The 26,069-nt window shown below is 45.4% G+C and overlaps 2 protein-coding genes across 5 annotated transcripts; both read right to left on the bottom strand.

Annotated features, from left to right (window-relative positions):
- Positions 1-205: 205 nt before the first annotated feature.
- On the bottom strand, positions 206-14,283 carry LOC118081139 (zinc finger protein 862-like). Its single transcript, XM_035107366.2, has 7 exons — positions 13,007-14,283; positions 11,734-11,922; positions 11,367-11,493; positions 9,084-9,161; positions 8,115-8,548; positions 6,762-6,920; positions 206-4,582 (listed from the first exon to the last, which is right to left on the bottom strand). The coding sequence occupies exons 2-7, from the start codon at positions 11,806-11,808 to the stop codon at positions 2,738-2,740; spliced, it is 2,718 nt and encodes a 905-aa protein (XP_034963257.1). The 5' UTR covers positions 11,809-11,922; positions 13,007-14,283; the 3' UTR covers positions 206-2,737.
- Positions 14,284-14,708: 425 nt separating this feature from the next.
- On the bottom strand, positions 14,709-25,275 carry LOC118081398 (gastrula zinc finger protein XlCGF7.1-like). 4 transcript variants are annotated; one of them, XM_035107906.2, is made up of 5 exons: positions 25,155-25,275; positions 23,729-23,895; positions 21,526-21,670; positions 19,649-19,714; positions 14,709-17,103 (listed from the first exon to the last, which is right to left on the bottom strand). In XM_035107906.2, exons 2-5 carry the CDS (start codon positions 23,786-23,788, stop codon positions 16,436-16,438), a joined length of 939 nt encoding a protein of 312 aa, XP_034963797.2. In that variant the 5' UTR covers positions 23,789-23,895; positions 25,155-25,275; the 3' UTR covers positions 14,709-16,435. The 4 variants fall into 4 exon arrangements, with proteins under 4 accessions (XP_034963797.2, XP_060125326.1, XP_060125330.1 ...); XM_060269343.1 differs by lacking the exon at positions 25,155-25,275 and having other exon boundaries at positions 23,729-24,357; XM_060269347.1 differs by lacking the exon at positions 25,155-25,275 and having other exon boundaries at positions 21,526-21,894; positions 23,729-23,816.
- Positions 25,276-26,069: the final 794 nt, after the last annotated feature.

The following is a 26,069-nucleotide window of genomic DNA, read 5'->3' as shown; positions in this document are numbered from 1 at the left end:
ATTACTGTTAGATAGAAGCACCTCCCATGTATATAAGCTAATTGCCAAGTGGCACCTTAAACATAGACTATGGTCGCCACAATAAATGCCTAGCTGCCATTTTTTTAAACAAGATTACAAAACAAAAAATAAATTGTGTATATCATCAATGTTAAAATGCATTTAACAATTCAGTTGCACGTTTTACCAATTACAGTCATCTTTCTCTTTCTTTCTTTCTTTCTTTCTTTCTTTCTTTCTTTCTTTCTTTCTTTCTTTCTTTTTCTTAACAAATGAAACACAATTCACACCAGGGACACATTTTTAATACCACATTTTTAATAGCAATTGCGAATTTGACACCACAAACATAAATGGGGCTCAGCCTCGGCAATAGTAGCCAACCGTAAGCAATTTGAATAAGTAATATTTATAAACACCAGCATGTATCTGTATATGTACAGATATAAAATAAAATATTGTGCTAGATTTGTACTCGACACGGCTTTATATGACAACAGTATTTTATTTATTACTTGTGCAGAGCTGTAACATCACTGTTCGATTTTGATTTTCTTATGGGTAAACGCGTTCTTCCATTCTGACAGTGTGCAAACTATTCTGTTATGACAATAAAGTTTTATTCCAGTACTTGGTTGACGTTCTCCGTTTAGGGAAGTTTTAAATGTTTGATGTTTTATCATGTTTTTAATATTCTGTCGGGAGATGCCCAGAGTGGCTGGGGAAACCCAGCCAGATGGGCGGGGTATACAGTGGTACCTCGCAAGACGAATGCCTCACGCAACGGAAAACTCGCTAGACAAAAGCGTCTAGCGATTCTTTGTTGCCTCGTAAGACGAAGCTTTCTATGGCCGTGTCTCACAAGACAAATTTTTTTTGCCTTTTTTTTTTGCTGTCTGCCGTTTGTTTCCGCAAGACGAAAATCTTGCTAGACGAAGCAACCCGCGGAACTCATTATTTTAGTCTTGCGAGGTACCACTGTAAATTATTATTATCATTGAGACTCCTAGCATGTCTGGGCTTCAGCCAGAGAGAAAGATGGAAAAGTGAACAGCAGCCACGAGCTCCATCCTTCCCCTTTCCCCATGCAGCTGAAGCAGGCTCAATTACAGGGAGAGGAAGACTTGGAAAACCTGGAGGGGCAGCGTGGCTCTCCCCAGTGAAGCAGAAGATAGGATCCCCTGTGGGTTTTTGCTACTGTGTGAAAAAGAAATGGAGGGACGGAGGGTCGAGAATCTGAGAAAGAGAACCACTTGGACTAGATGATCCTTGGGGTCCCTTCCAACTCTACAATTCTATGACCCCTTCAGAACATTGAACGTGTTTAAATAGGCGAAGGTTGAGTCATTTTTACAGATTACACATGATCTACACACAGGAAAGTAAGGGATGTATGAGCATTTTTCATGCCCGAGGCAGTTCCCTGGTCAGCCCGGCTCCATTAGGATTGTAACGGAAGGGTACTTTCTACTTTAGACTCGCAAAAAGCATTTTTCACCTTACATGGAACCTAAAATGACCACAAAATTATCATTTCCTAAAATGAGTAATCCCAAAGATTTTGAAAGGAATATTGTTGAAGCTTGTTGTTTAGTCGTTTAGTCGTGTCTGACTCTTCGTGACCCCATGGACCAGAGCACGCCAGGCACTCCTGTCTTCCACTGCCTCCCGCAGTTTGGTCAAACTCATGTTCGTAGCTTTGAGAACACTGTCCAACCATCTTGTCCTCTGTCGTCCCCTTCTCCTTCTGCCCTCAATCTTTCCCAACATCAGGGTCTTTTCCAGGGAGTCTTCTCTTCTCATGAGGTGGCCAAAGTATTGGAGCCTCAGCTTCAGGATCCGTCCTTCCAGTGAGCACTCAGCTTCAGGATCTGTCCTTCCAGTGAGCACTCGGGGCTGATTTCCTTCAGAATGGATAGGTTTGATCTTCTTGCAGTCCATGGGTCTCTGAAGGGAGTCCTCCAGCACCATAATTCAAAAGCATCAATTCTTCGGCGATCAGCCTTCTTCATGGTCCAGCTTGTTGAAGCTTACTCAGGAGTAAATTCACACGTCAAAACTCCTTGAAAGGGTTTGCACAGAACCAATAAGAAGGGTGGGTGGCAAAAAGCCGCAACGAGGGGGGGGAGCATTTTAAAAGGAAACCAGAGGGTCTTGGCTGATCTTATGGAAATGCAGTCTTTTAATGATCCTGTGACCAAATAAATCCAATTCAAAACCTGACCTCAGATAGACAATTGCTGCACATGGAACTTTTGACAAATAATTTGCTTTTACTGAAAGGGATGCTCATTGGCCCTTTGGCAATACAGTCATAATACTTCTTAGAATTCCTTTGTATTCAAATGATATACTGCCTACTTTTTATGCCCTTTAAGAATAAATGTGTTGATGTGTTTGTGTGTTTATTTTTATTTGTATGTGTATGTACGCAAACACACATCCGGGAGGCAGGGGACCAAACTGGGCCTTTGACCCAGGTGACAAAAAACCTATTTTCGGCCCTGCCTTATGCTAAAGCGATAAACCAATTACAAGAAGGTGGCAGCTATTATTACGGTAACCTGTAACACTAATTTATTTGCCAAGATTACTATCAATTTGTTATGAGTTCTGTGACAAGGACAAAAAAACCTGCAAAGTTTGTTTAAAAAGGCGTATGAATAAATCACACTTACCTGTTTGTTTATACAGTACAATAAAAATATTGGGACCACACTTCAGTTTTTAAAATACCCTAGTCTTTGTTTTTAAAGTGGGGTCTTCTAATGCGCCCCCTGGCAACATCGTTCCACCACAAATTAACTGCATTTGCAGCATTGAAAATCTCTAGGTCTGGACCATTCATCTTGATCATCAGTAAGTCATCAATGGTCGTTGCAAGCAGGCGTTTGCGACTGTCAGTTTTAACCAAGTTTAGTTGGCTAACCCCCCTCTCGCATTCGGCAGTGCTAAGTGGGAGTACCCGTAAAAAGTTCAAAACTTTGCATATATTAATATACGAAGCAGAAGCCGTTGACTCTGCTTGAAGGCGTTGCCAAGCTTCTTCACACGTGATGCTTGTCTTGTTGATAGCCCACACTTTGAACTCTTGATACTCCTCCAAGATGGCTTCCTTGTCGACTCTCACGTTGCTGGGCAAGGCTTGCATTAGTTCGCTCAATTCTTTCTCTCCATGGCCACTTGCAGACGTGTCCCTTTCTGGTCTGGGTATGTTGCAGGGGTCAAATATTTCCACGTTTCGCAGAACTCTGTCGTTTCCGATGCGGTCAAACCATTTGTCGATCGCTTCCACGATTGAACTCAGCAAGACACGCCGGTCTTCCTCAAAGCAGCCAACTTCGCTCGCGTTACTGACAATTTCCACGTCTTTGTACACTAACACGCTGCCCTCCAGCTGCGCGGCACTTTCGAACTTTTGCAGCTGAGGGCCGCTGTCTTTCACCATCCTCTGCAGCCTCTCTTTCGTCGCCGTCAAGCTGGTTTTAACATCGCTGACGGACACACACTTCCTCCGAAACACCTCGGATAGCCTCGTAAGCGTGTGCGTAACGTCGTCCATGAAAAACAAAAACTTGACAAACCGTTCCGACTTCAAACGCTTCAAGTAGCCCTTCAGCTTGGCTTCCACCTTCCTGTCTGGCTTTGTGCTAGAGCTGCTCACAATTTGCTGCAAATGCACCACAACTACGGGCAGATTGTTGGCCAAAGCTTTCACGGCAGAGTTCTTCGACTGCAGCCACCTGATTCCGGTGATACCCATGTGGCGAAGCACTTTCTCATTCAGGACTTCGCCGATCTCTTTCAGCTCCTTTGCCCTTTTAGGACTACTGTGGTAAAAGGTGTAGATACCCTTCACGACATCTTCGGCGAGCCCGGCAAATTTGACGCACTTCAAGGCATCCCCTATCGCAAGCTCCAGTTGGTGAGCGACACAGTGCACGGCCACCAGACCTGGACAGCTGTCCTGGAACAATTTCGCAACCCCAGACGCGTTGCCCGTATCGACGCTAGCCCCGTTGAAACTGATTGCCGTCAGCTTGCTTTTCCAATCGGGTATGTATTCGTCGAGAACCGACTCGATGGTAGACTTCACTTCTGCTGCATTCTCACTAGGACATTCCCTAAGGGCTCCGTAACTACATTTCACTTCAGCTTCATTTATATAATAAAAGTAAACAATCTCGGAAGCCGCTGCGTTCGATCTATCCGTTGAGCCGTCAGCCAAAATCCCAAAGAAATTTGCTTTACTCAGTTTGTACTTGAGCTCCAGGCGAAGGCTTTCCGCAATGTAATGAGCAAACTGCTTGGCCGCTTTGTCGTTCCTGTACGTCTCACCCACTATCAAGCCATTTTTCTTCTGCAGTGCACATAACGCCGGGAAGTCGTCAAACGAATAGTTCTCCTTGACAATGAAGTATGCCGTATTGAACAGCTTCTCCAAGTTACTGTGCAAATTGCTGTCCATCGTTCTTAATTCCTGCACCGTTGGGACCGATACTGGTGTGGACACTGGATTCAACCTGGCTAATTGAGCACGGCAAGCTTTTTGGTGAGTAGCAGATGCACCGTGTTTTTTAATCTGAAAAGGAAACAAAAATGAAATTTGTTATTATAGAATCACAGAATCTTAGAGTTGGAAGGGACCCAAGGGTCATCTAGTCCAACCCCCTGCAATGCAGGAATCTCAACTAAAGCATCCATGGCAGATGGCCATCCAACCTCTACTTTAAAACCTCCAAGGAAGGAGAGTCCACCACCTCTCATGGGAGTCTGTTCCACAACCAAACAGCTCTTACTGTAAGAAAGTTTTTCCAGCTGTTTAGTTGGAATCTCCTTTCTTGCAACTTGAAGACGTTCGTTTGAGTCCTACCCTCCAGAGTAGGAGAAAACAAACATTCTCCCCCCTCTGTGTGACAGCCCTTAAGATATTTGAAGATGACTATCGTATCTCCTCTCTGTCTCCTCTTTTCTAGGTTAAAAATACCCAGCTGCTATAAGCATTCCTCATAAGGCTTGGCTTCTAAAACTTTGATCATCCTAGTTGCCCTCCTCTACACGTTCCACCTTGTTAATATCCCTCTTAAATTGTGGCGCCCAGAACTGGGCACAGTATTCCAAGTGTGGTCTATTGATGCAGCCTAGAACAGCATTAGCTTTTCTTTACTGCTGCATCACACTATTATTATTATTCATATACCACTTTCATATAATAAAATTAATCTCGTAGCTGTTTACAGCACATTAAAACACCAAATTCATTGACTATGCAAAAGCCTTTGACTGTGTCGACCATAGCAAACTATGGCAAATTCTTAAAGAAATGGGAGTGCCTGATCACCTCATCTGTCTCCTGAGAAATCTCTATGTGGGACAAGAAGCTACAGTTAGAACTGGATATGGAACAACTGATTGGTTCAAAATTGGGAAAGGAGTACGACAAGGTTGTATATTGTCTCCCTGTTTATTTAACTTATATGCAGAATTCATCATGCGAAAGGCTGGACTGGATGAATCCCAAGACGGAATTAAGATTGCTGGAAGAAATATCAACAACCTCAGGTATGCAGATGACACAACCTTGATGGCAGAAAGTGAGGAGGAATTAAAGAACCTTTTAATGAGGGTGAAAGAGGAGAGTGCAGAATATGGTCTGAAGCTCAACATCAAAAAAACCAAGGTCATGGCCACTGGTCCCATCACCTCCTGGCAAATAGAAGGGGAAGAAATGGAGGCAGTGAGAGATTTTACTTTCTTGGGCTCCTTGATTACTGCAGATGGTGACAGCAGTCACGAAATTAAAAGACGCCTGCTTCTTGGGAGAAAAGCAATGACAAACCTAGACAGCATCTTAAAAAGCAGAGACATCACCTTGCCTACAAAGGTCCGTATAGTTAAAGCTATGGTTTTCCCAGTAGTGATGTATGGAAGTGAGAGCTGGACCATAAAGAAGGCTGATCGCCGAAGAATTGATGCTTTTGATTTACGGTGCTGGAGGAGACTCTTGAGAGTCCCATGGACTGCAAGAAGATCAAACCTATCCATTCTGACGGAAATCAGCCCTGAGTGCTCACAAGTATTGAAGCTGAGGCTCCAATACTTTGGCCACCTCATGAGAAGAGAAAACTCCCTGGAAAAGACCCTGATGTTGGGAAAGATTGAGGGCACTAGGAGAAGGGGACGACAGAGGACAAGATGGTTGGACAGTGTTCTTGAAGCTACAAACATGAGTCTGAGCAAACTGTGGGAGGCAGTGGAAGACAAGAGTGCCTGGCGTGCTCTGGTCCATGGGGTCACGAAGAGTCGGACACGACTAAACGACTAAACAACAACAACAAAACACCAAATAAAACAATTCAGAATCAGTGCTGAAGGGCATTTATTTATGTACGTAATGACAGCAGCCAGGATATTTTCTGCACAAAAATGGGAGGAAGAGATTCCCACCAAAGAAGAATGGAAAAGCAAACTGATGGACTATGCTGAATTGGCAAAGTTAACAGCTAAAATAAGACAGCTTAATGATGGTTGTTTTATGGAAGAATGGAAGCCTTTTTCGGACTGTTTAAAGAAATATTATAGTATGATATTTGAACTATGAGCGACAGAAGGAATTAGAGATTATTGTAGGTAAAAGGAAAAGGTAAAGGAACCCTGGACAGTTAAGTAATAAACAACTATCTGACTTTTAGAAGACATCTGTTTAGGGAAGTTTAACAAATTTGGCAAATTGTATTTGCAGAATATAAATATAAACTCACCGTTTCAATCTTGAATGTTGCGCAGCCTTTTACGAAACTCGTATCCTCGGCCCGTGCAAATTCTTTGCAGACGAGGCATATCATAACATCAGCAAACATTTCCAGCCACGGATTTTCCAGCTTCCACTTCGAAAAAGTTGATGGCCTCACTTTTTTCCTCTGAGATTTAATAATACAAGTATTAGAGCGGCTAGACTCTTCTCCCTTATTGCTGAGTTTTCCTAACAAGTCTGGCATTGTCCAAATATAAACAGTTAACTTATTAAACCTCGTCATAATTTCATAATTATCTGTCTATGTATTTCTAATAGTATAACCAAATCAGTAATTTTTTATATAACTGTAAAAAACCTACTCTGAAAATTTTTTATTCCAAAAATGAAACCTTCCTTTGGTTGTCAATATTAAGATGATACAAGCAAGAAGGAGTCTTTCTGTAAAAAAAAAGATTTAAATCAAATTTTACTGACTAGTGATTTAAATCATGATTTAAATAAAATCCACCCTGATCTTCACCCAAAAAGGAGTTTGCAAAAGCAAAAAGACAATACAGAATTTGCTTTCCCACTTGCAAGGTCAGCATACCTTCACACCTTAAAACCTGCTCACCTCAAATCACTGCAGGAACCCATTCATTCACAAACTTAAATGCCCCAAACGTCTCAATAAGACCTCATTCATGTTTGTCTCCCCTAAGCTTAGGCTGCAGACAATTACTAGAAAGTGTGCAATGCATGTTTGCCGGTGTTCCGCCTGAGCTTTCCAGACATTTCCCTGTCTTGTTACACTACCTGTCCAAAGTCCAATTCCGACTGGCTGGCCCAGGTGCAGAATGCCTGGGTCTGACGCTGATAACAACTCACAGAGGAGGTCACTTGCTATCTAGCTTGAATTGTGGGAACGCTTTTTCATTCCAATGCAGCTATTAAAGTTTGCGTTGTCATCAATTATGGCAGCTATGAATGGCCACCGGCCATCTTGCATACATTGGGACTTCAGAAACTATGTTTCCATCAAAACTCACTGCTTACATTTCTCTCTATGTTGATTGATTCACCTTCCAAACAAAAGAAGTCGTAAACTCTTTCAATGCCAAAATACTCCAGTCCCTCTTTCAAAGCTCCATTTATTTCTACTCCCTTTATATGCAGTGTGTGTGCAAAGGCTGAAGCTCATTCCACACTCAGTGCATTTAAAGGGCTTCTCTCTGGTGTGGGTCCTTTGATGATTAATTAAGGCGGTTATTCTGTCTGAAGCCCTTTTCCACACTCCCTGCATTCAAATGGTTCCTCCCCTGTGCGTTTTGCAATTCCTTTTTAATTCTAATTTATATGTCAAAACTATCACACATACTGGAGTCGGTTGGATGTTAGGATTCTGACCCTCAAAAGCTTTCATCTTCCCATACTTTGGATTATTTTGTTCTTGCCATTCTGTTCCCATCAGATTCTCAGTCATCTCTTCTATTGCTTCACCCTTGACGATCTCCGATGACAAAGTCCATTGCTCCCAATAATTCCCATTGTGCTGCACCTCTTCCGCCATCTCTTCTGTTGCTTCGGTTTTGACAATCCCTGATGGCAAAATCCATTGCTGCTTATGATTCTCATTATTCTGCATCTCTTCTGCTGCCTCGGTTTTGACAATCCCCGGCGGCAAAATCCACTGCTGCCTATAATCCGCGTTGTTCTGCATCTCTTCTGTCATCTCTTCTGTTACTTCGCTCTTGACAATCTCTGGCGACAAAGTCCATCGCTCCCTAGAATCCCCATTATTCGGCTCATCATCTGATGGTGGGGAGAGAGAAGATGCATGTTTGAATCTCAAGGGAAAAACAAAGGCTCTAATCACAGACCACTTCTCCACTATATCTGTCTCGCCGGAGTGGTGCATGCTCTAGTTATCTCCCGCTTGGACTACTGCAATGCGCTCTACGTGGGGCTACCTTTGAAGGTGACCCGGAAACTGCAATTAATCCAGAATGCGGCAGCTAGACTGGTGACTGGCTATTTTAATGTGAGGCAAGGTGGAAGCGAAACCTTAACCAGGAGGCTGTCTTTTCTCTGTATAAGGCTTGTCTTGTTCCGCATCCCCACATAAGCCAACTTGATTCTTATGGGGATCCCACTAGGACATAGAGTTAAGAGCCCTCTCCTCCTGCTCTTCCCAGTTTCAGAGATATTTGATATATAGCCATCTTGGCTAAAAGCCATGGGCAGCTCTACATTCCCTGAATTTACTTAAGCCTCTTTCAAAGTCACTGAACAAAAATATTTCAATACCCAGACCAAAAGGAGCCCCACAAGACAGCTAAGCACTCACCTATTGATACCTCCTCTTCTCTAGGGCGCCGGAGAAGTGGATCTTCTCCTTCTTCCCAACAGGAATTGAGGTCTGAGACTTTGAAGGAAACACAGGGGACCAATTATGTCCGATTCTACTTACTCGCCACAAAATATCCAGCTATTCCAAAGCCAGCCAACCGGACAGAGATTCTGGAGAGTGAGATGAGCCATAGAAACTACCCCTGCCCAACCCTCATGTCTGCCCGGATGCTGCAACAAGTGGGGACCGTTGGATGAGGCCAAGTCCATCCTGCTCACCCACCCAGGTCTCTGTGATGTAGACCAGATCAGCCTCCTAATCCACAATCAGATCAGGAATGAAGGAGGTCATATTCAGAACTGACCTGGTATTCAGCAACATCAGCCACAGACCTGAAGGCTGGCTGGCAGGACAACTGAAAGACCCAATGTTTTGCTGGCACACCATACAGTCACTGTCTGTGCCACGTGCCCCTTACCCAGCTTGCCCTGCCTCCCACATCATCCTTCCCCCACCCTAAACCACTGTTCTCCCCAGGTTAAAAAAAGGATGTCTTTGCGGAAACGTGCTGAGGTGCAAAACGCTTCCATTTCCTAGGGAGAGTTGGAGAAGCTCCACAGCTGTTTTAGCCGTTTCCACATTTTAAAAATACAGTGAACATAAGCTGGGCTTGCAAAGGAACGAACAGGAGTGTGCTCATTATTCCTTTGCGCCCATGTATCCCTGAAGGAGCATCTCCACCCCCATCATTCAGCCCAGACACTGAGATGGAGCACTGAGGGCCTTCTGGCGGTTCCCTTACTGCGAGAAGTGAGGTTACAGGGAACCAGGCAAAGGGCCTTTTCGGTAGTCACACCTGCAGTGTGGAACGCCCTCCCATCAGATGTTGAGATAAAGAACTACAGTATACAACTTTTAGAAAACATTTGAAGGCCGCCCTGTATTGGGAAGTTTTTAATGTTCAATGTTTTATTATGTTTCTGTATATGCTGGAAGCTGTCCAGAGTGGCTGGAGCAACCCGGTCAGATGTATACCCAGTATACCTGAAGGAGCGTCTCCACCCCCACCGTTCTGCCCAGACACTGAGGTCCAGTGCCGAGGGCCTTCTGGCGGTTCCCTCGCTACGAGAAGCCAAGTTACAGGGAACCAGGCAGAGGGCCTTCTTGGCAGTGGCACCGAGGTCAAAGAGAACAATTACCAGACCTTTGGACGGCATCTCAAGGCAGCCCTGTTTAGGGAAGCTTTTAATGTTTGATTTCTGTATTTTAATGTTTTGTTGGAAGCCGCCCAGAGTGGGCGGGGTATAAATAATAAATTATTATTATTATTATTATTATTATTATTATTATTATTATTATTATGGGCGGGGTACAAATAAAAAAATCTTATTATTATCCCAGCCACACCTCCCCTCCCTCAATGAAAACAAACGAAACCCACACAAATTAAAAACAGCTAAAACAGTTGCTGAATACTGTATTTAAGTTGTTGTGAAAACAAAATTTAAAAAATCCTTCCAGCAGCACCTTAAAGACCAACTAATTTTTTTTTTATTTTGGTATGAGATCATGCTATGCTTGCTGATTCACAGGACAAAAACCACAGGGATGTTGGATTCCGCTCGCTGTGGAAAATGAAGAAATTTGTCATGTGGCATCCACAGAAGTCTGCCGGTGTGGCCTAAAAGCTCGAACTTCCTGCTAGTTAATGAAGTGGGTCCATTTGCTTAGATGCTTTTGCACCTATAGCACAACAAAAGTGAGAGTAAGCAAAAAGCCCAGAACATTTGCAGAACGAAAAGTTGCAGGATTTTAGCATGCTCCCTTCACGGATCACTGCCTTGTTGTGGCAAAGTGGCTTGAATAACTCCAAGAAGCTATGAGCTATGCCGTGCAGGGCCACCCAAGACGGACAGGTCATAGCCGAGAGTTTAGACTAAATGTGATCCGCCTGGAGAAGGAACTGGCAAACCACTCTAGTATTTTGCCAAGAAAACTCTGAGAAGAAAGTGAGAGTTTCCAAGTCATGCTCTGGTTCATGGGGTCACGGAGAGTCAAACATGACTAAGACGACTAAACAAAAATGGGACATGCACCCGCTAAATCTGGAGCAGTATACGAGCTCAAACCTTTGAAGCAGCAAATGGAATAGAAAGTGCAATTGCGTTTAACTGCTCAATAACATCAGAAAAGGGCTCAATTGCAAGGACATATGGAGGGGGGCTACTAAATTAATTCCTTAGACATCTATTATCGAATGAAAAAAGAAGCAGGGCTTACCTAGAGAGGCCACAGTCTCGTAATTCTCTTCCATGACTTCCCTATGCAAAGCTTTTTGGCCCGGATCCAGTAGGGCCCATTCCTCTGCCTCGAAGAACACAGTTACGTCCTCAAAGGTCACCAGGCCCTGGACAAAGGAGTAGAATTCATTCCACCATTGCCCAAGCATGTAAGGAGACATGATAGCTGCATATGTGCTTTCATTTATCTATCAGTCCCCATCACAGCCACTTTTGCTGGGCCAGAAGTATATATAAAAAAAGGGAAAGAATAAAAGAGGGATATTTTTTCAGTCTCCCTTGCCTCTCCACACAGAGAGAGGCACCCAGGAAACTCCCATCACTCTCTTGGATTCTTCCTCCCTTACCTGAGGTGGCTGCTGGGAAGCTCTTTCAACTTCACCCCAAGGAAGAGACAATCCCGGCTGTGAACCTGAGGCCATAGCCCTGCCTTCAGGGCATGAAGGAGGAACCGGGCCACTCCCGGGACTGTCACAGCTGCTCCCCCGGTGCACTTCAAAGCATGTTGCAGCCGTCAAGCGAGGTCATCCCAGCGCCTGCAGGGGAGAAACAGGAGATTGGAGGGGTGTCAGCCATCTCCAACCTCTGCTATAATACAGTAAACAAACACACAAGCAAATGAAAAGAGACCACTGAGCTCACTGAGGGCCAGCTCCGAGGGCCTTCTGGGGGTTCCCTCACTGCGAGAAGTGAAGTTACAGGGAACCAGGCAGAGGGCCTTCTTGGTGGTGGTGCCCACCTTGTGGAATGCCCTCCCACCAGATGTCAAGGGAATAAACAACTATCTGACTTTTAGAAGACATCTGAAGGCAGCCTTGGTTAGGGAAGTTTTTAATGTTTGATGTTTTATTGTGTTTTTAATATTCTGTTGGGAGCTGCCCAATGTGGCTGAGGAAACCCAGCCAGATGGGCAGGGTATAAATAATAAATTTATTATTATTATTATTATTATTATTACTACTACTACAGTACTACTACTGGTAGGACATGTCATTCACAGATCATATACAGCAGTACCTCTAGTTACAGACTCGATCCATTCTGGGGTGCCATTTGTACCCCGAAAAGTCCGTAACTAGAACGGCGCTTTTGTGCATGCGTGAAGCGTGCAGAACGCTTCTGCGCATGCACGTGTGGCGAAACACTTCCAGGTTTGCCGCGTTCTTATCTTGAAAAGACGCAACCCGCAGCGGACGCAACATGACATTCGCAGATCATATATACATAGATCAGTGATTTCCAAGCTTGGGTCTCCAGCTGTTTCTGGACTACAATTCCCATCATCCCTGGCCACCGGTCCTGTTAGCTAGGGATGATGGGAGTTGTAGTCCAGAAACAGCACGACCCCCGGTCAGCCTGGCCATCTCGGTCCTCCTCCAACCTCGTCTCCACTCCTGGTTCCGAAAAGAGTTCCGTCCCAGCCCGACTCAGAGCATCCACCAAATTGAGAGCGATTTCTGACTTCCTTACCGGGCCAGGTCCCCTTTAGAAAGGATCTGAGGAGGAATGGGAAGGAAGTGGGGTGGGGTCCCTTCTCTTCCTTCCAGCTCCAACACCACACCCCCCCCGCCCTAAATCCTTCCCTTCCCTCCCTCCCTCCTACCTGACACCTCTTCTCACCTGTAGCGCCCGGTCCAGCAGTTCCCTTCCGCCGTCCGGAACCCGGAGGAAGCAATATGGGCAAAGCCCCGCTCCTTCCATCCGATGCCAACTTCCTGCCCCTCTAGGAAGCAGAGCTCGATGAATTAACCCTTCGCTGAACTTAAGGCGCGCGCGCATTCACGCACAAACAAACGCGAGCTTTTAAAACGCTTTTAGGGAGTTGTTTTTTTTAAAAAAAAAGCACGTAGGGGAAAAAACAGAAATCAAAAAGCGCTAGCCAGCAGTCTCCCAAGCAGGGAAGGTGTCACAATATGACCCGCATTGCAGGGGGTCCCTTCCGACTCTACTTCTGTATTGCATAGCAAAGGAGCGATCATGTGTAGATGTTTTATCTCAGCCCACCATATTTTAGTTGAGTTAGCCGAGCACAGGTCTGAAGAAGAGCTCGACTTGCGGTTTCTTTCTTTCTTTTTTGCTGCTGCTGTTGCATATTCTTGACTTGTGGCAAGCTTTGCCAGCTTGCAGGCTAATTCCAATTCCCCCAGGCATCCACTTGCTACCATAGCTGTCAAGTTCTCCCTTTTTTAAAGGGAAATTCCCTTATGCTGAATAGGCTTCCTCGCGAGAAAAGGGAAAACTTGACAACTATGCTTGCTACCAGAATTCAGCTCTGAATCAGGAAATACCACTTCAGGAGGAAGTATGTCTTGTCACATCCCAAGCAGCCATCTTTGTACCCGCTTCACATTTTGCCCCACTGTGGCCCAGCCTGGCCAAGCCCTAGAATTCACCATGGCAAAGCTACAGGGTCGCTCCCCTGCAGAGGTTCAAGCCAAAGAAAAACCACTGCTTTCTTTTTCATTGATGAGCAATGGCTCTCCGTTATGTAACATGGCAGGCCTTGGTTTACATAACATGTGCCCCCTACCTACCTACCTACCCCCCCCCCAAAGAAAACCCCAGAGGCAAGCTACAAGTAACACATAAAAATGCCACCCTGCAATCTATATGAAAGGGGAACTAGGTCTGCCAAAACGGTCACATGATGGAATGTTAACCAAATTACTGAAAATAAGGTCAAGTCACCATGTGGAAAAGATGTGATGAAGCAGGCAGCCTGTGGCTCAGGACCCAATGTTTTGACCAGTAGGTGAGCATAAAAGGGCCTGCCCCCCTTGTCCACAAAATAAAAAAAAAACCTTCAGTAGCACCTTAAAGACCAACTAAGTTTTTATTTTGGTATGAGCTTTCGTGTGCATGCACACTTCGTCAGATACACTGAGACAGAATCCACCAGACCCTTATGTATATTCAGAGGGTGGGGGGTGGGGGTGATGGGAATGGGTGATGGGCTGAAGAGTGGTAAACCTGATGACTGTTAACGACTGTTAATGACTGCAATTGGTCTTGCGGGGGGGGGGAGCAAGGGCTGAGGTGCTAAGGAAAGCTTGATCATGTATAATGAGATAAGAATCCTATGTCTTTGTTATCTTATCTCATTATACATGATCAAGCTTTCCTTATCTCATTATACATGATCATGCTTTCCTTATCTCATTATACATAATCAAGCTTTCCTTAGCACCTGAGCCCTTGCTATTCCCCTGCAAGACCAATTGCAGTCATTAACAGTCATTAACAGTCATCAACAGGTTTACCACTCCTATCAGCCCATCACCCCCACCCCCCACCCTCTGAATATACATAAGGGTCTGGCGGCTTCTGTTTCAGTGTATCTAACAGTGTATCTAACTTCAGTGTTGGTCTTTAAGGTGCTACTGAAGGATTTTTTTTATTTTGTTTCGACTCAGACCTACACAGCTACCTACCTGCCCCTTGTCCACAGTTTGACTTCCACTGAATTCAGACTTGGAGCTTCCCTCATTAAAGGCAAGTGGGGACAGACTGATGTGCTTCGATAGCATCCTAGTTATCCCCAGCTTAAGGTAGCATGCAAGCACACAGCATTAAAAAAAAAAAAGCACACACAATAATTGCTTTATTTGTCACTGAATTTTGTTGGTTTGAAAACGGAATTCCTTATACAGCATCTGGAACAGTACGTTATGATTGCTAAACTTCAGAATAATCATTACGTGGTCCAGAAATACGCTCAGCAGTTGCTCAGTCACTCAGGACAGCCCTTGAAGAGAGGAGCTTGAGAACCAAGGCTATAGATTATGGACGATTCCTGGGTTGTGTAGAGCAGTGTTTCTCAACCTTTTTGGGGCCACGGCACACTTGTTCCGTGAAAAAAATCACGAGGCACACCACCATTAAAAAAGTTAAAAAATTTAACTCTGTGCCACCCTATATTATAATTATGACTGTAAGAAACACTTGCCAAATATTGGTTTCCGGCGGGTCAGTGTAGCGTATTGGCGGCCGCCAGGCTCGTTTGCACTGAGCTTTGGGAAAGAGGAGGAGAAATATTGCTTTCCGGTGGGTCAGTGCTGGGTATTGGCGGCCGCCAGGCTCGTTTGCAGTGAGCTTTGGGAAAGAGGAGGAGAAATATTGCTTTCCGGTGGGTCAGTGTTGTGTATTGGCGGCCGCCAGGCTCGTTTGCACTGAGCTTTGGGAAAGAGGAAGAGAAATATTGCTTTCCGGCGGGTCAGTGATGCTTATTGGCGGCCGCTAGGCACGTGACAATGCAAATCGCCCTTCTCGTCGTCGCACGTCGCGGCACACCAGCCAGCGTCTCGTGGCACACTAGTGTGCTGCGGAACAGCGGTTGAGAAACGCTGGTGTAGGGGACTAGGCTGTTATAAAGAGGCGTTATAAAGAGGCAGCCATAAGCAGGATTTCTTCAAACCAACATCTTGTTGCTTTTACTTGGAATAACAGAATTCCATAGGAAGCTCAGGACTGTGTACCACAGGCATCCCCAAACTGCGGCCCTCCAGATGTTTTGGCCTACAACTCCCATGATCCCTAGCTAACAGGACCAGTGGTCAGGGAAGATGGGAATTGTAGTCCAAAAACATCTGGAGGGCCGAAGTTTGGGGGTGCCTGGTACACCACAACAAACAGTGAATCCCTCAAGGTCTTAATCAGAGATTTTCTCCAGTGCTATAGCTTTCCCCAGAGGCCCCTCTATGTAGATCAGGCATCCCAAACTTCGGCCCGCCACATGCTTTGGACTACAATTCCCATATTCTCCGACCACTGGTCTTGTTAGCTAGGGATCATGGGAGTTGTAGGCCAAAACATCTGGAGGGCCGCAGTTTGGGGATGCCTGATGTAGATTCTCTGATAAGTAAGCTGACTACTCTAACTGATTCCACATTCCATGCATTTAAATAGTTTCTCCCCGCTGTAGATTCTCTGATGATGAATGAGGTGAGTACTCTGCCAAGAGGTCTTTCTCCACTCTCTGCATTTAAATGGTTTCTCCCCTCTGTGAGTTCTTTTATGATGAGTACGCTGACTACTCAGACTTGGGTGCTCTCAACACTCTATGCATTCAAACGTCTTCTCCCGTGTGTGGGTTCTTTGATGTTTAGTAAGGCTACCGCTCTGTGTAAAGCTCTTTCCGCACTCCACACATTTAAACGGCTTCTCCCCAGAGTGTTTCCTTTGATGTACAGTAAGTTTACTGCTCTGTGTAAAGCTCTTTCCACACTCCATGCATTTAAATGGCTTCTCCCCGGTGTGCGTCCTTTGATGTGTAGTAAGATTACTGCTCACTCTAAATCTCATTCCACATTCCATGCATTGATACCGCTTCTCCCCTGTGTGGATTGTTTGATGTTCAGTAAGGTTACTGTTCGCTCTAAATTTCATTCCACATTCCATGCATTCAAATGGTTTCTCTCCTGTGTGGGTTCTCAAATGTCTGCAAAGGCTACTCCTCCTATTAAAGCACTTTCCACACTCCCTGCATTTAAATGGCTTCTCCCTTGCGTGGGTTTTCTGATGTGTAATAAGGTTACAGCTCAGACTGAAGCTCTTTCCACACTCCATACATGTATATGATTCCATCACGGTGTATGTTCTTTTTTCAGGCATTCTGGGTCCCTTGTGATTTCCAAGCACCTCTTTTCCAACTTCAGGCTTGGCTGCTGCTGCTGCCTCCGTATGTGGTTCCCTATGTAGCTCGTTGTTTTGTACATCATCTGCAGAGTGTGGAAGGAAAGGGGAAAACATGTTTTATCTCTTTTCTTTTTCATCCTTTAAAAATGTAATACATTTATTTATTTACATTTATTTCAATCACTAAACAGAAAAATTATTCCCAAGAACCAGGGGGAAAGTACCATTTTTTCAGTGTATAACACGTCCCCGTGTATAAGTTGTTGTTGTTTAGTCGTTTAGTCGTGTAATACATTTGTTTATTTACATTTATTTAAATCACTAAAACAGAAAAAAATATTCCCAAGAACTAGGGGGAAAGTACCATTTTTTCAGTGTATAACACGTCCCCGTGTATAAGTTGTTGTTGTTTAGTCGTGTAATACATTTATTTATTTACATTTATTTAAATCACTAAAACAGAAAAAAAATATTCCCAAGAACTAGGGGGAAAGTACCATTTTTTCAGTGTATAACACGTCCCCGTGTATAAGTTGTTGTTGTTTAGTCGTTTACTCGTGTAATACATTTATTTATTTACATTTATTTAAATCACTAAAACAGAAAAAATTATTCCCAAGAACTAGGGGGAAAGTACCATTTTTTCAGTGTATAACACGTCCCCGTGTATAAGTTGTTGTTGTTTAGTCGTTTAGTCATGTCCGACTCTTCGTGACCCCATGGACCATAGCACGCCAGGCACTCCTGTCTTGCACTGCCTCCTGCAGTTTGGTCAAACTCATGTTCATAGCTTCGAGAACGTGTATAAGACAACCCCTATTTTGGGGGACTCACAATTAAGAAAATGGGGGGAGATTGCTCACAGTTGTTGAGCTTTTTTTTATAGGAGGGATTGCAGAAAATCGCTCACCCACCTGACCGACGCTGCCACACGCATGTGTCGCAAAAGCCAACTATTGTATATCACACCATCAGCAGAAGCCGCCGATTACCCGCCCAATTGCCGCAGCGACAGCCAATCAACCGCAGCCCTTGCCGCAGCCACCAATAACATGACCTATAGTCGCTTAATATCTCCAGCTTGCGGAAGCAACGAATCCCACATCCCCACTATGCACTATTCATGTACAGTGGTACCTCGGGTTACAGACACTTCAGGTTACAGACTCCGCTAACCCAGAAATCGTACCTCGGGTTAAGAACTTTGCTTCAGGATGAGAACAGAAATCGTGCTCTGGCGGCGCGGCAGCAGCAGGAGGTCCCATTAGCTAAAGTGGTGCTTCAGGTTAAGAACAGTTTCAGGTTAAGAACGGACCTCCGGAACAAATTAAGTTCTTAACCCGAGGTACCACTGTATAAGACTCCCCCAAATTTTTCAAACGATTTTTTAAATAAAAAAAAAACCTCGTCTCATACACTGAAAACTACGGTACATCTCTTGTTGTATATGAATAGTTTGATAAGATCTGGTCAATAATAACAATGATTATATTAGCTTATTATAGAAGTACACATAATTCAACCTGGTAAGACACTGAAAGATGGGTATTCTTTGTAATCCCTGGAATAATAAGTTTATTGATAATACTGTAGTCCTTTGCTGCCTTCAATTTGTTTTAATACTACAGTAGTGCCTCGACTTACGAAGGCAATCCGTTCCGTGGTGCTCTTCGTAAGTCAAAGTATTTGGTCGTCAAAGCGTCTGTTTTGCGCATGCGCGATTGTGCACTTCTGCGCATGCGCAGAATGCGCGCACGGCAAAAAGACTTCTGGGTCTGCCGACTTCGTAAGTTGAAACCTTCGGAAGTTGAGTCATTCGGATGTCAAGGTACCACTGTATTAGTATTTGTAAATTTGTATTTTATTGTACCTTGCTTTTAAGAAGAATCACATTTAATTTCAAGGCAGAAACAATCACAGACTGAGCCCAATTAGGTGTTTCTCAGATTTTTTGCATCTCTGTGATTGCCCCCTGTGATTGACCTGCTGAAATCAAGGTCACCTTTTGAACATTCCAGAATCCCACACAACCTCTTATTCCTTTCTGGTCCATATACCACATGATGTCATTAAAATTAGATGTGCATGATATCTTCTCCTTTCCAACAACAGTGGTATATACATTTCTACAAGAATAAGGAGAATAACAGACGTCTAGGAAAGCTGGGAAAGAGGCCAAACTGGGAAGATCACTGCCTGCTCTGTGATCCCAATGACTTTAGTGGCAGTCACAAAATTCCAGGGATTAAACCTAGGTGTGGTTTAGTGGTTAAGAGCGGTGGACTCATAATCTGGGGAACCGGGTTTGTGTCTCCGCTCCTCCACATGCAGCTGCTGGGTGACCTTGGGCTAGTCACACTTCTCTCTGGAGGCTCTCAGCCTCACTCACCTCACAGAGTGTTTGTTGTGGGGGAGGAAGGGAAAGGAGAATGTTAGCCTCTTTGAGACTCCTTAGGGTAGTGATAAAATGGGATATCAAATCCAAACTCTTCTTCTTCTTCTAAGACCATCTACATAAAAAACATGTCACCAGGGCCCTGAAATGAAGCTTGGTTTGGAAACTGCTTTCAACGTAGCAGACAGGTGAGTAAATTATGAAGATGGCTCCCAAACAAAATTAATTCCTACCAGATGATGTCTCTCTTCTCCTTCCCAACAGATCTTCTCCTTTCCAACAGGAATTGAGGTCTGACTCTGTCAAGGAATCAGAGAAGGGGGCTTATGTTTGGTCACATAATACTAAGCAATTCGAAATTGAGCCTTTTAAAAGCTAACAAGAGGTATTATTTTGATTTTGCGACTTCTGCATGGAGTGAATAGAACACGTCTGTGTCCTGTGTCCCAGCAAGATCACTATGGAATGCTGCTGTGGAATGTAATAATCCAGCTGTTTTCATTGGAACTGCTATCATTTTATCGCACTGAATGTAAAATCAGCCTGGGAGCCAGTCCTTCTCCTCCAAAAGCAAGCCTGGGGTACCCTTCAAAGTTACTATTCCGTGGGAAATCTTTATTTTATGGAGATTAAAATTCAAGCTGCTGCAATAGATTTGTGGAGTCAGAAATGGTCCAATCCCCATCCATTCCCACAAAGAAAGGCCTCAAAAGATGATCTCAAGGTCCAGGTAGGTTCAGATGTAAAGAGGCGGTCCTTGATGTATTGCTGCCCTGAGCTATCCTGAATGGTCCTGAGGCCCTAAATAGGGAACAGGGACTTCTTTGCAGTGGCTCCCCATCTGTAGAATGCTCTCCCCGGGGAGGTTCACCTGGCGCCTTCATGATACACCTTTAGGGGCCAGGCAAAAACGTTCCTCTTCAACCAGGCCTTTAGCTGATTAACAACCTATACACTTTTATATGTGTTTATTGGAGGGGGTGGGGTGGGCCAGGAGGCTATTGTGTTTATTGTTTATTTATTTATACATACCCCGCCCACCTGGGCAGCTCCCAACAGAATATTATTATTATTAATAATAATAAAAAGCAATAAAACATCAAACATAAAAAACTTCCTAAACAGGGTTGCCTTCAGATATCTTCTAAAAGTCAGATAGTTGTTTATTTCCTTGACATCTCATGGGAGGGTGTTCCACAGGGCGGGTGCCACTACTGAGAAGGCCCTCTGCCCGGTTCCTTGGAACCACCAGAAGGCCCTCGGAGCTGGGCCTCAGTGTCCAGGCTGAGCAATGTAGGCGGAGACGCTCCCTCAGGTATACTGGGCGGAGGCCGTTTTGTTTTTATCATGTACTATGTATTTTGCTTTTCATGATGTGAACCACCCTGAGATCTGCAGATGAAGGGCAGTATACAAATTTAATAAAGAAAAAAGAAAAAATCTCAAAGGAAGACTTTTTGCAGAACCTACTGCCTAGAACAGGCATCCCCAAACTTCGGCCCTCCAGATGTTTTGGACTACAATTCCCATCTTCCCCGACCACTGGTCCTGTTAGCTAGGGATCATGGGAGTTGTAGGCCAAAACATCTGGAGGGCCGCAGTTTGGGGATGCCTGGCCTAGAATCATAGAATTGTAGAGTTGGGAGGGGTCCCAAGGGATCATCTAGTCCAACCCCCCACAGTGCAGGAATCTCAGCTCAAGCATCCATGACAGGTAGCCATGCAACCTCTGCTTAAAAAGCCTCCAAGGAAGGAGAGCCCACCACCTCTTGTGGGAGACCGGTCCACTGCTGAACAGCTCTTTCTGTCAGAATGTTTTCCTGTATATTTAGCTGAAATCTCCTTTCCTGTGACTTGAATCCATTGCTTCTCTGGAGCAGGAGAAAACAAGCTTGTTCCCTCTTACCTGATCCTACCCAGCTTCCCAGGGGATGCCAGACACTGAAACTAAGATCTTTTGTGAGCCAACCAGGTGTTCTCCCACCAAGCTACACATGCCCCGCATGCCCATTTCCACGATAGCATCCCTGCAGTACAGGAATAAATGCCACAAATAGCAAATCTATACCTTCAGAATAAAGCAGCAACCAAGGAAAAAAAGTGTCCTTACCAAGCGAGGCCACCATCTCATAATTGTCCTCCATGACTTCCCTGTGCAGAGCCCTTTGGCCAGGATCCAGCAGGGCCCACTCCTCTTCTGTGAAAAACACAGCCACCTCCTCAAAGGTTAAGAGAGCCTGGAAGGTCATCAGGCCCTGGAAGTAGGAAAAACACGGTAACAGATTCACCATGCACCACCCTCCTGATAGGAAGGGTAACACAGTGGTTGGATGTTCTCCCTTTGAGATCTTTCGATGATGGCCACCAAGATCGTTGGCTCGGAAAGAGTACTTGACAAATTCAAGGAGAGTAAAAGCTCTCAGTGGCTACAAGCCAGGACAGCTATCGCCGGCTTCCAAAATTTGAAGCAGTATACCTGCTGGGAATCACAAGAGGGGAGAGGGCTATTGGACTCAGGTCTCACCTGCAGGGCTTCCCACAGGCACCTGTGTGGCACCTGTGAGAACAGGACGCAGGACTAGATGGGCCCTTGGCCCCATCTGGCAGGATGTTCTGATATAACGCCAAACGTGGAGACAACAAGGCATTATATATCTATATCTATATAGTGTACAGTGGTACCTCTACTTACGAATTTAATGCGTTCCGAATGCACATTTGTAAGTCGAAAAAAATTGTAAGTCGAATCCCATAGGAATGCATTGGGAGAAAAAATTCGTAAGTAGAAGCAACCCTATCTAAAAATTCGTAAGTAGAAAAAATCCTATCTAAACCGCATACAAGATGGCGGACGGAGCTCCATTCGTAAGTAGAAACATTCGTAAGTAGAGTTATTCGTAAGTAGAGGTACCACTGTATTTATATCTATACGCACACACAAACACACGTATATATTTACAGGTAGGTAGCCGTGTTGGTCTGGGTCGAAGTAAAATAAAAAAATTCCTTCAGTAGCACCTTAAAGACCAACTAAGTTTTTATTTTGGTATAAGCTTTTGTGTGCATGCACACTTCTTCAGATACGGGATAGGTCATGGGTTGGGACAGGGTATGCCCAGCCACAAGGATAAGCCGGGAGGTGGGGGGAGGAGGGGGCGGCATACCTCATGGGTCGGGTTAGGGTGGGGACAACCACAGGGATGAGCCGGGGTGGGGGGAGGAGGGGGCAGGATAGGTCATGGGTCGGGACAGGGTGGGGGGAGTCACAGGGATGAGTCTGTGTAAACAGAACACGCGTAAAACATTTCAACAAAATGAATGGGGACTCTGAAGGTGAGGGGAGTCTGGTGGGGGACTCTGAGGGTCCATTTAACAGACTGAGCCCCAGCAACGCGTGGCCGGGCCAGATAGTTATATATAAAATTATATACCCAGCACATAGAACCTTACAAAAGGACAATATGAGTGGACTCTCAGTGCCCTTAGCACAGCAAAAAGACCGATACTGATGAATTGGAAAAATAAAAATGTGGCTCCCTTCTACGATTGGATTGGAGACTTATACAAACTCACAACATATGAACAACTTGCATATAAATGCAGACTTGCCATGGAGAACTTCGATGATATTTGGAATCCATTCTTGCAAACAGAGCTCGCGTACAGAGCTCGAGCGGCACCACACATGCACCATCTGTACGGCGCACGAGCACGCGCCCCCAGGTGGATTGCCAATGGCGCCGCCCAAGGGTCGTACGGACAGCGGCGGAGGGTGCAGCCGCAGCGGAGGATCCTCTGCACGCGTCTTGGGTAGCATGATGGTGGCGGGGTGAGCCCCCCATGGGGTGCCTTCTTGTCACCCCCTCAAAGATGGCACCCAAGGCGATCTGCCTCCCGCCCCCCCTTTGCTCTGCCCCTGCTTGCAAATACTGTAATAGGAAACGATCTGGTGAAATACAATAACTACCTTGCAAAGTATGCAGTTTGGGGTTTCCCCCCTCCCCCCTTTATTTTCCCTTCTACACGGGTTTGGTTTCTCTTTTTGTTTATGTCTCACCATGTTTAGTGCACATATAATTATGTACTTTATGAACTTTATATTTGTTGGAAGCCGCCCAGAGGGGCCGGGGAAACCCAGCCAGATGGGCGGGGTGTAAATTAATAATAATAATAATAACAATAACTTTAAATAAATATTTTTATTAGTATTATAAAAAGACATATTCTTTCAGAGCCCCCCCCCCCCACTCAGCCCACAGAGACTCAATCCAAGCTGCTCATTCTTGCCTCTCCCAAAACAATCCTTTCCTTACCTGGGATGGCTGCCTGGCAGCTCTTTCTGATCCTTCTACAGGCGGTGCCTCGGAGGCCATTGTGCTGCCAGGAGGAGATGAAAGAAGAGGCCTAAACTGGACCACTCCTGGGACACCCAGAGTTGTTGTGAAGATGTCCTTTAAAATAGGGTGTAGCTTGCAAATGCCTGCAAAGGAGAGACAGGGGTGAAGAGGATTTCATCCTTCATCCTTTTGTTTCCTCCCTCTATGTATGCGTTTCCCAAACGTGGGTCTCCAGCTGCTTTTTTTGGACTACAACTCCCATCATCCCTAGCTAGGAGGACCAGTGGTTAAGGATGATGGGAATTGTAGTCCCAGCAGGAGACCCAAGTCTGGGAAACACTGATCTACATATATATGATCTGTGAATGACGAGTTCCATCAGTACTCAGCTGGTGGTCTTATTTCATTTGTTTGTTTGTTTGTATGTTTGTTTATTGTATTATAACTGATGTAAACTGCTTAAATAGTTGTTAGCATTGCCCTGGGCGCAAAATAGCCTGGCACCTGCACTGGGAAGGAGAGAACCATGTAGGTCACTTTCGGTTCCTTGGAGAAACGGTAGGAAATGAATTCGATAAACAAACAACCCAGACCAACCAACCAAGGTTTTGGATGTAAAAAAACAGTACGGCAAATCCCAGCCCCACCTCTCGCCATATAACTCCCCCCCCCCCAGGCTATGTCCCCTGAGCCAAATGGGGTGGGTCGGAAGATCCTGCGCTGAAAGCAAGGTGCGGTAGTTGGGTGACAACTTTGCAGCTGGAGAATCATAGAATCTTATAGTTGGGAGGTACCCAAGGGTCATCTAGTCCAACCCTCTGCAATGCAGGAATCTCAGCTCAAGCATCCCTGACAGGTGGCCATCCAAGCTCTGCTTAGAAACCTCCAAGGAAGGAGAGTCCACCACCTCTCGTGTGAGGCTGTTCCACTGCTGAACAGCTCTTACTGTCAGCAAGTTATTCCGTATCTCCTTTCATGTAACTTGAATCCATTGCTTCTCTGGAGCAGGAGAAAACAAGCTGGTTCCCTCTTCCATATGACAGGCAGCCCGTGAGATATTTAAGAAGAAGTCTGCAAACTGCCTGCAAGCACCCAGAGTCATTTTCCTCGCGTTTCCCCCTCTCTCCCAAGAAAGGGCGTCTTGCCCGCATCAATCCCCCACTACTCCATCTCCATAGCCTAAAACTACGGCGCTGATACTGGAAGGGCGGCGGCTTCGCGGTGGATCTTGCGCTGGGAACTGCTGCGCGCTTTACTGCGCGCGTTGCAAGTGGACTGCAGGAATGCGCCTCTTCCCACGCTGCTCTATCACGGGGTTCCTAAATAGAGAAGCTGGGGGTGGGGCTCCTTTGGACCCTCCTCCAAAATCAAACCCTCCCCCCGCCCCTTCCACCTTGCGCACCCCTTTCTCCTTTGCCTGCTCCAAGCTCCTTGTCTCTATCCAGGCCGAGTTAGGGATGGCGTCCCGCCCTTTCAGCAATCTCTCTCTCACACACTCTCCCCTTCCTCCGCCTCCCTCGCTTTTTGAATCATACTTCCTGCCTCTCTAGGAAGCAGGGCTGGGCTCCTTTGCCCAAATCGGAAGACTTGAGGGGCAGGACCTGCCCCCACCCCCTTTGCAAGCCTTGGGAGTTTTACGCATGCGCGCTCCTGTTGGCAAACTGAAGATCTGACAGTAACAGCTGTTGGGCAGCGGAATGGACTTCCCTTACAAGGTGGTGGGCGGACTCTCCTTCCTTGGAGGTTTCTAAGCAGAGCTAGGATGGCAACCTGGCATGCATGCGTTAGCTGAGATTCTTGCATTGCAGGGGGTTGGACTAGATGACCCTTGGGTCCCTTCCAACTCTACGATTCTATGGTTATATGTATTAGCCTGGCGCCTTCTGTATGCAAGACAGATGCCCTGATGCTGAGCCCTTTTGGAAGGGCTACAGCACAGAAGCTTTGCGTGCAGAAGAGAGACACCATTGCCAGGCCGTGTAGAGTACAGCTGCCACCTTTGTTCTGGCAAAATACAGGACAGGTGGGAAAACTTTTCTTTTTAATCTGATGCTGAAGTGACTTCAAAGCAATCCATTACAAGCTATTGTAGGGTGGCGCCTCTGGAATTTGTCACACACACATATTTGCAAATCTGCCTCCGTTTCGCTATCCAGATCTTAGACTTTCACACACCCTTTCAAACACAAGCATTTGGAGAGTATCCCTAACTTGGCAGAGAGGGGAGAGGGGTGGCTGAAAACTGTATCAATGCAGCATGTGGCATTTCACACTGAAATACGGGACAAACCTGTATTATGCAAACCTCCCTTCAAAA

Source organism: Zootoca vivipara, chromosome 2, assembly GCF_963506605.1.
Source record: "Zootoca vivipara chromosome 2, rZooViv1.1, whole genome shotgun sequence".
NCBI classification, from domain to species: Eukaryota; Metazoa; Chordata; class Lepidosauria; order Squamata; family Lacertidae; genus Zootoca; species Zootoca vivipara.
The sequence above is the reverse complement of the archived record's forward strand: the minus strand, read 5'-3'. Positions and strand labels throughout refer to the sequence as shown.

Excerpts from the sequence above, each read along its gene's own strand:
- LOC118081139 (XM_035107366.2), bottom strand. The coding sequence starts at position 11,808 with ATGGCCTCAGGTTCACAGCCGGGATTGTCTCTTCCTTGGGGTGAAGTT. Across the intron at positions 11,494-11,733 it reads CTTCCCAGCAGCCACCTCAG|GGCCTGGTGACCTTTGAGGA; the intron begins GTAAGGGAGGAA and ends TCCTTTGTCCAG. Across the intron at positions 6,921-8,114 it reads CTAACATCCAACCGACTCCA|AGGAAAAAAGTGAGGCCATC; the intron begins GTATGTGTGATA and ends ATTAAATCTCAG.
- LOC118081398 (XM_035107906.2), bottom strand. The coding sequence starts at position 23,788 with ATGGCCTCCGAGGCACCGCCTGTAGAAGGATCAGAAAGAGCTGCCAGG. Across the intron at positions 21,671-23,728 it reads CTGCCAGGCAGCCATCCCAG|GGCCTGATGACCTTCCAGGC; the intron begins GTAAGGAAAGGA and ends TCCTACTTCCAG. Across the intron at positions 19,715-21,525 it reads TGAGATGGTGGCCTCGCTTG|AGTCAGACCTCAATTCCTGT; the intron begins GTAAGGACACTT and ends ATTCCTTGACAG.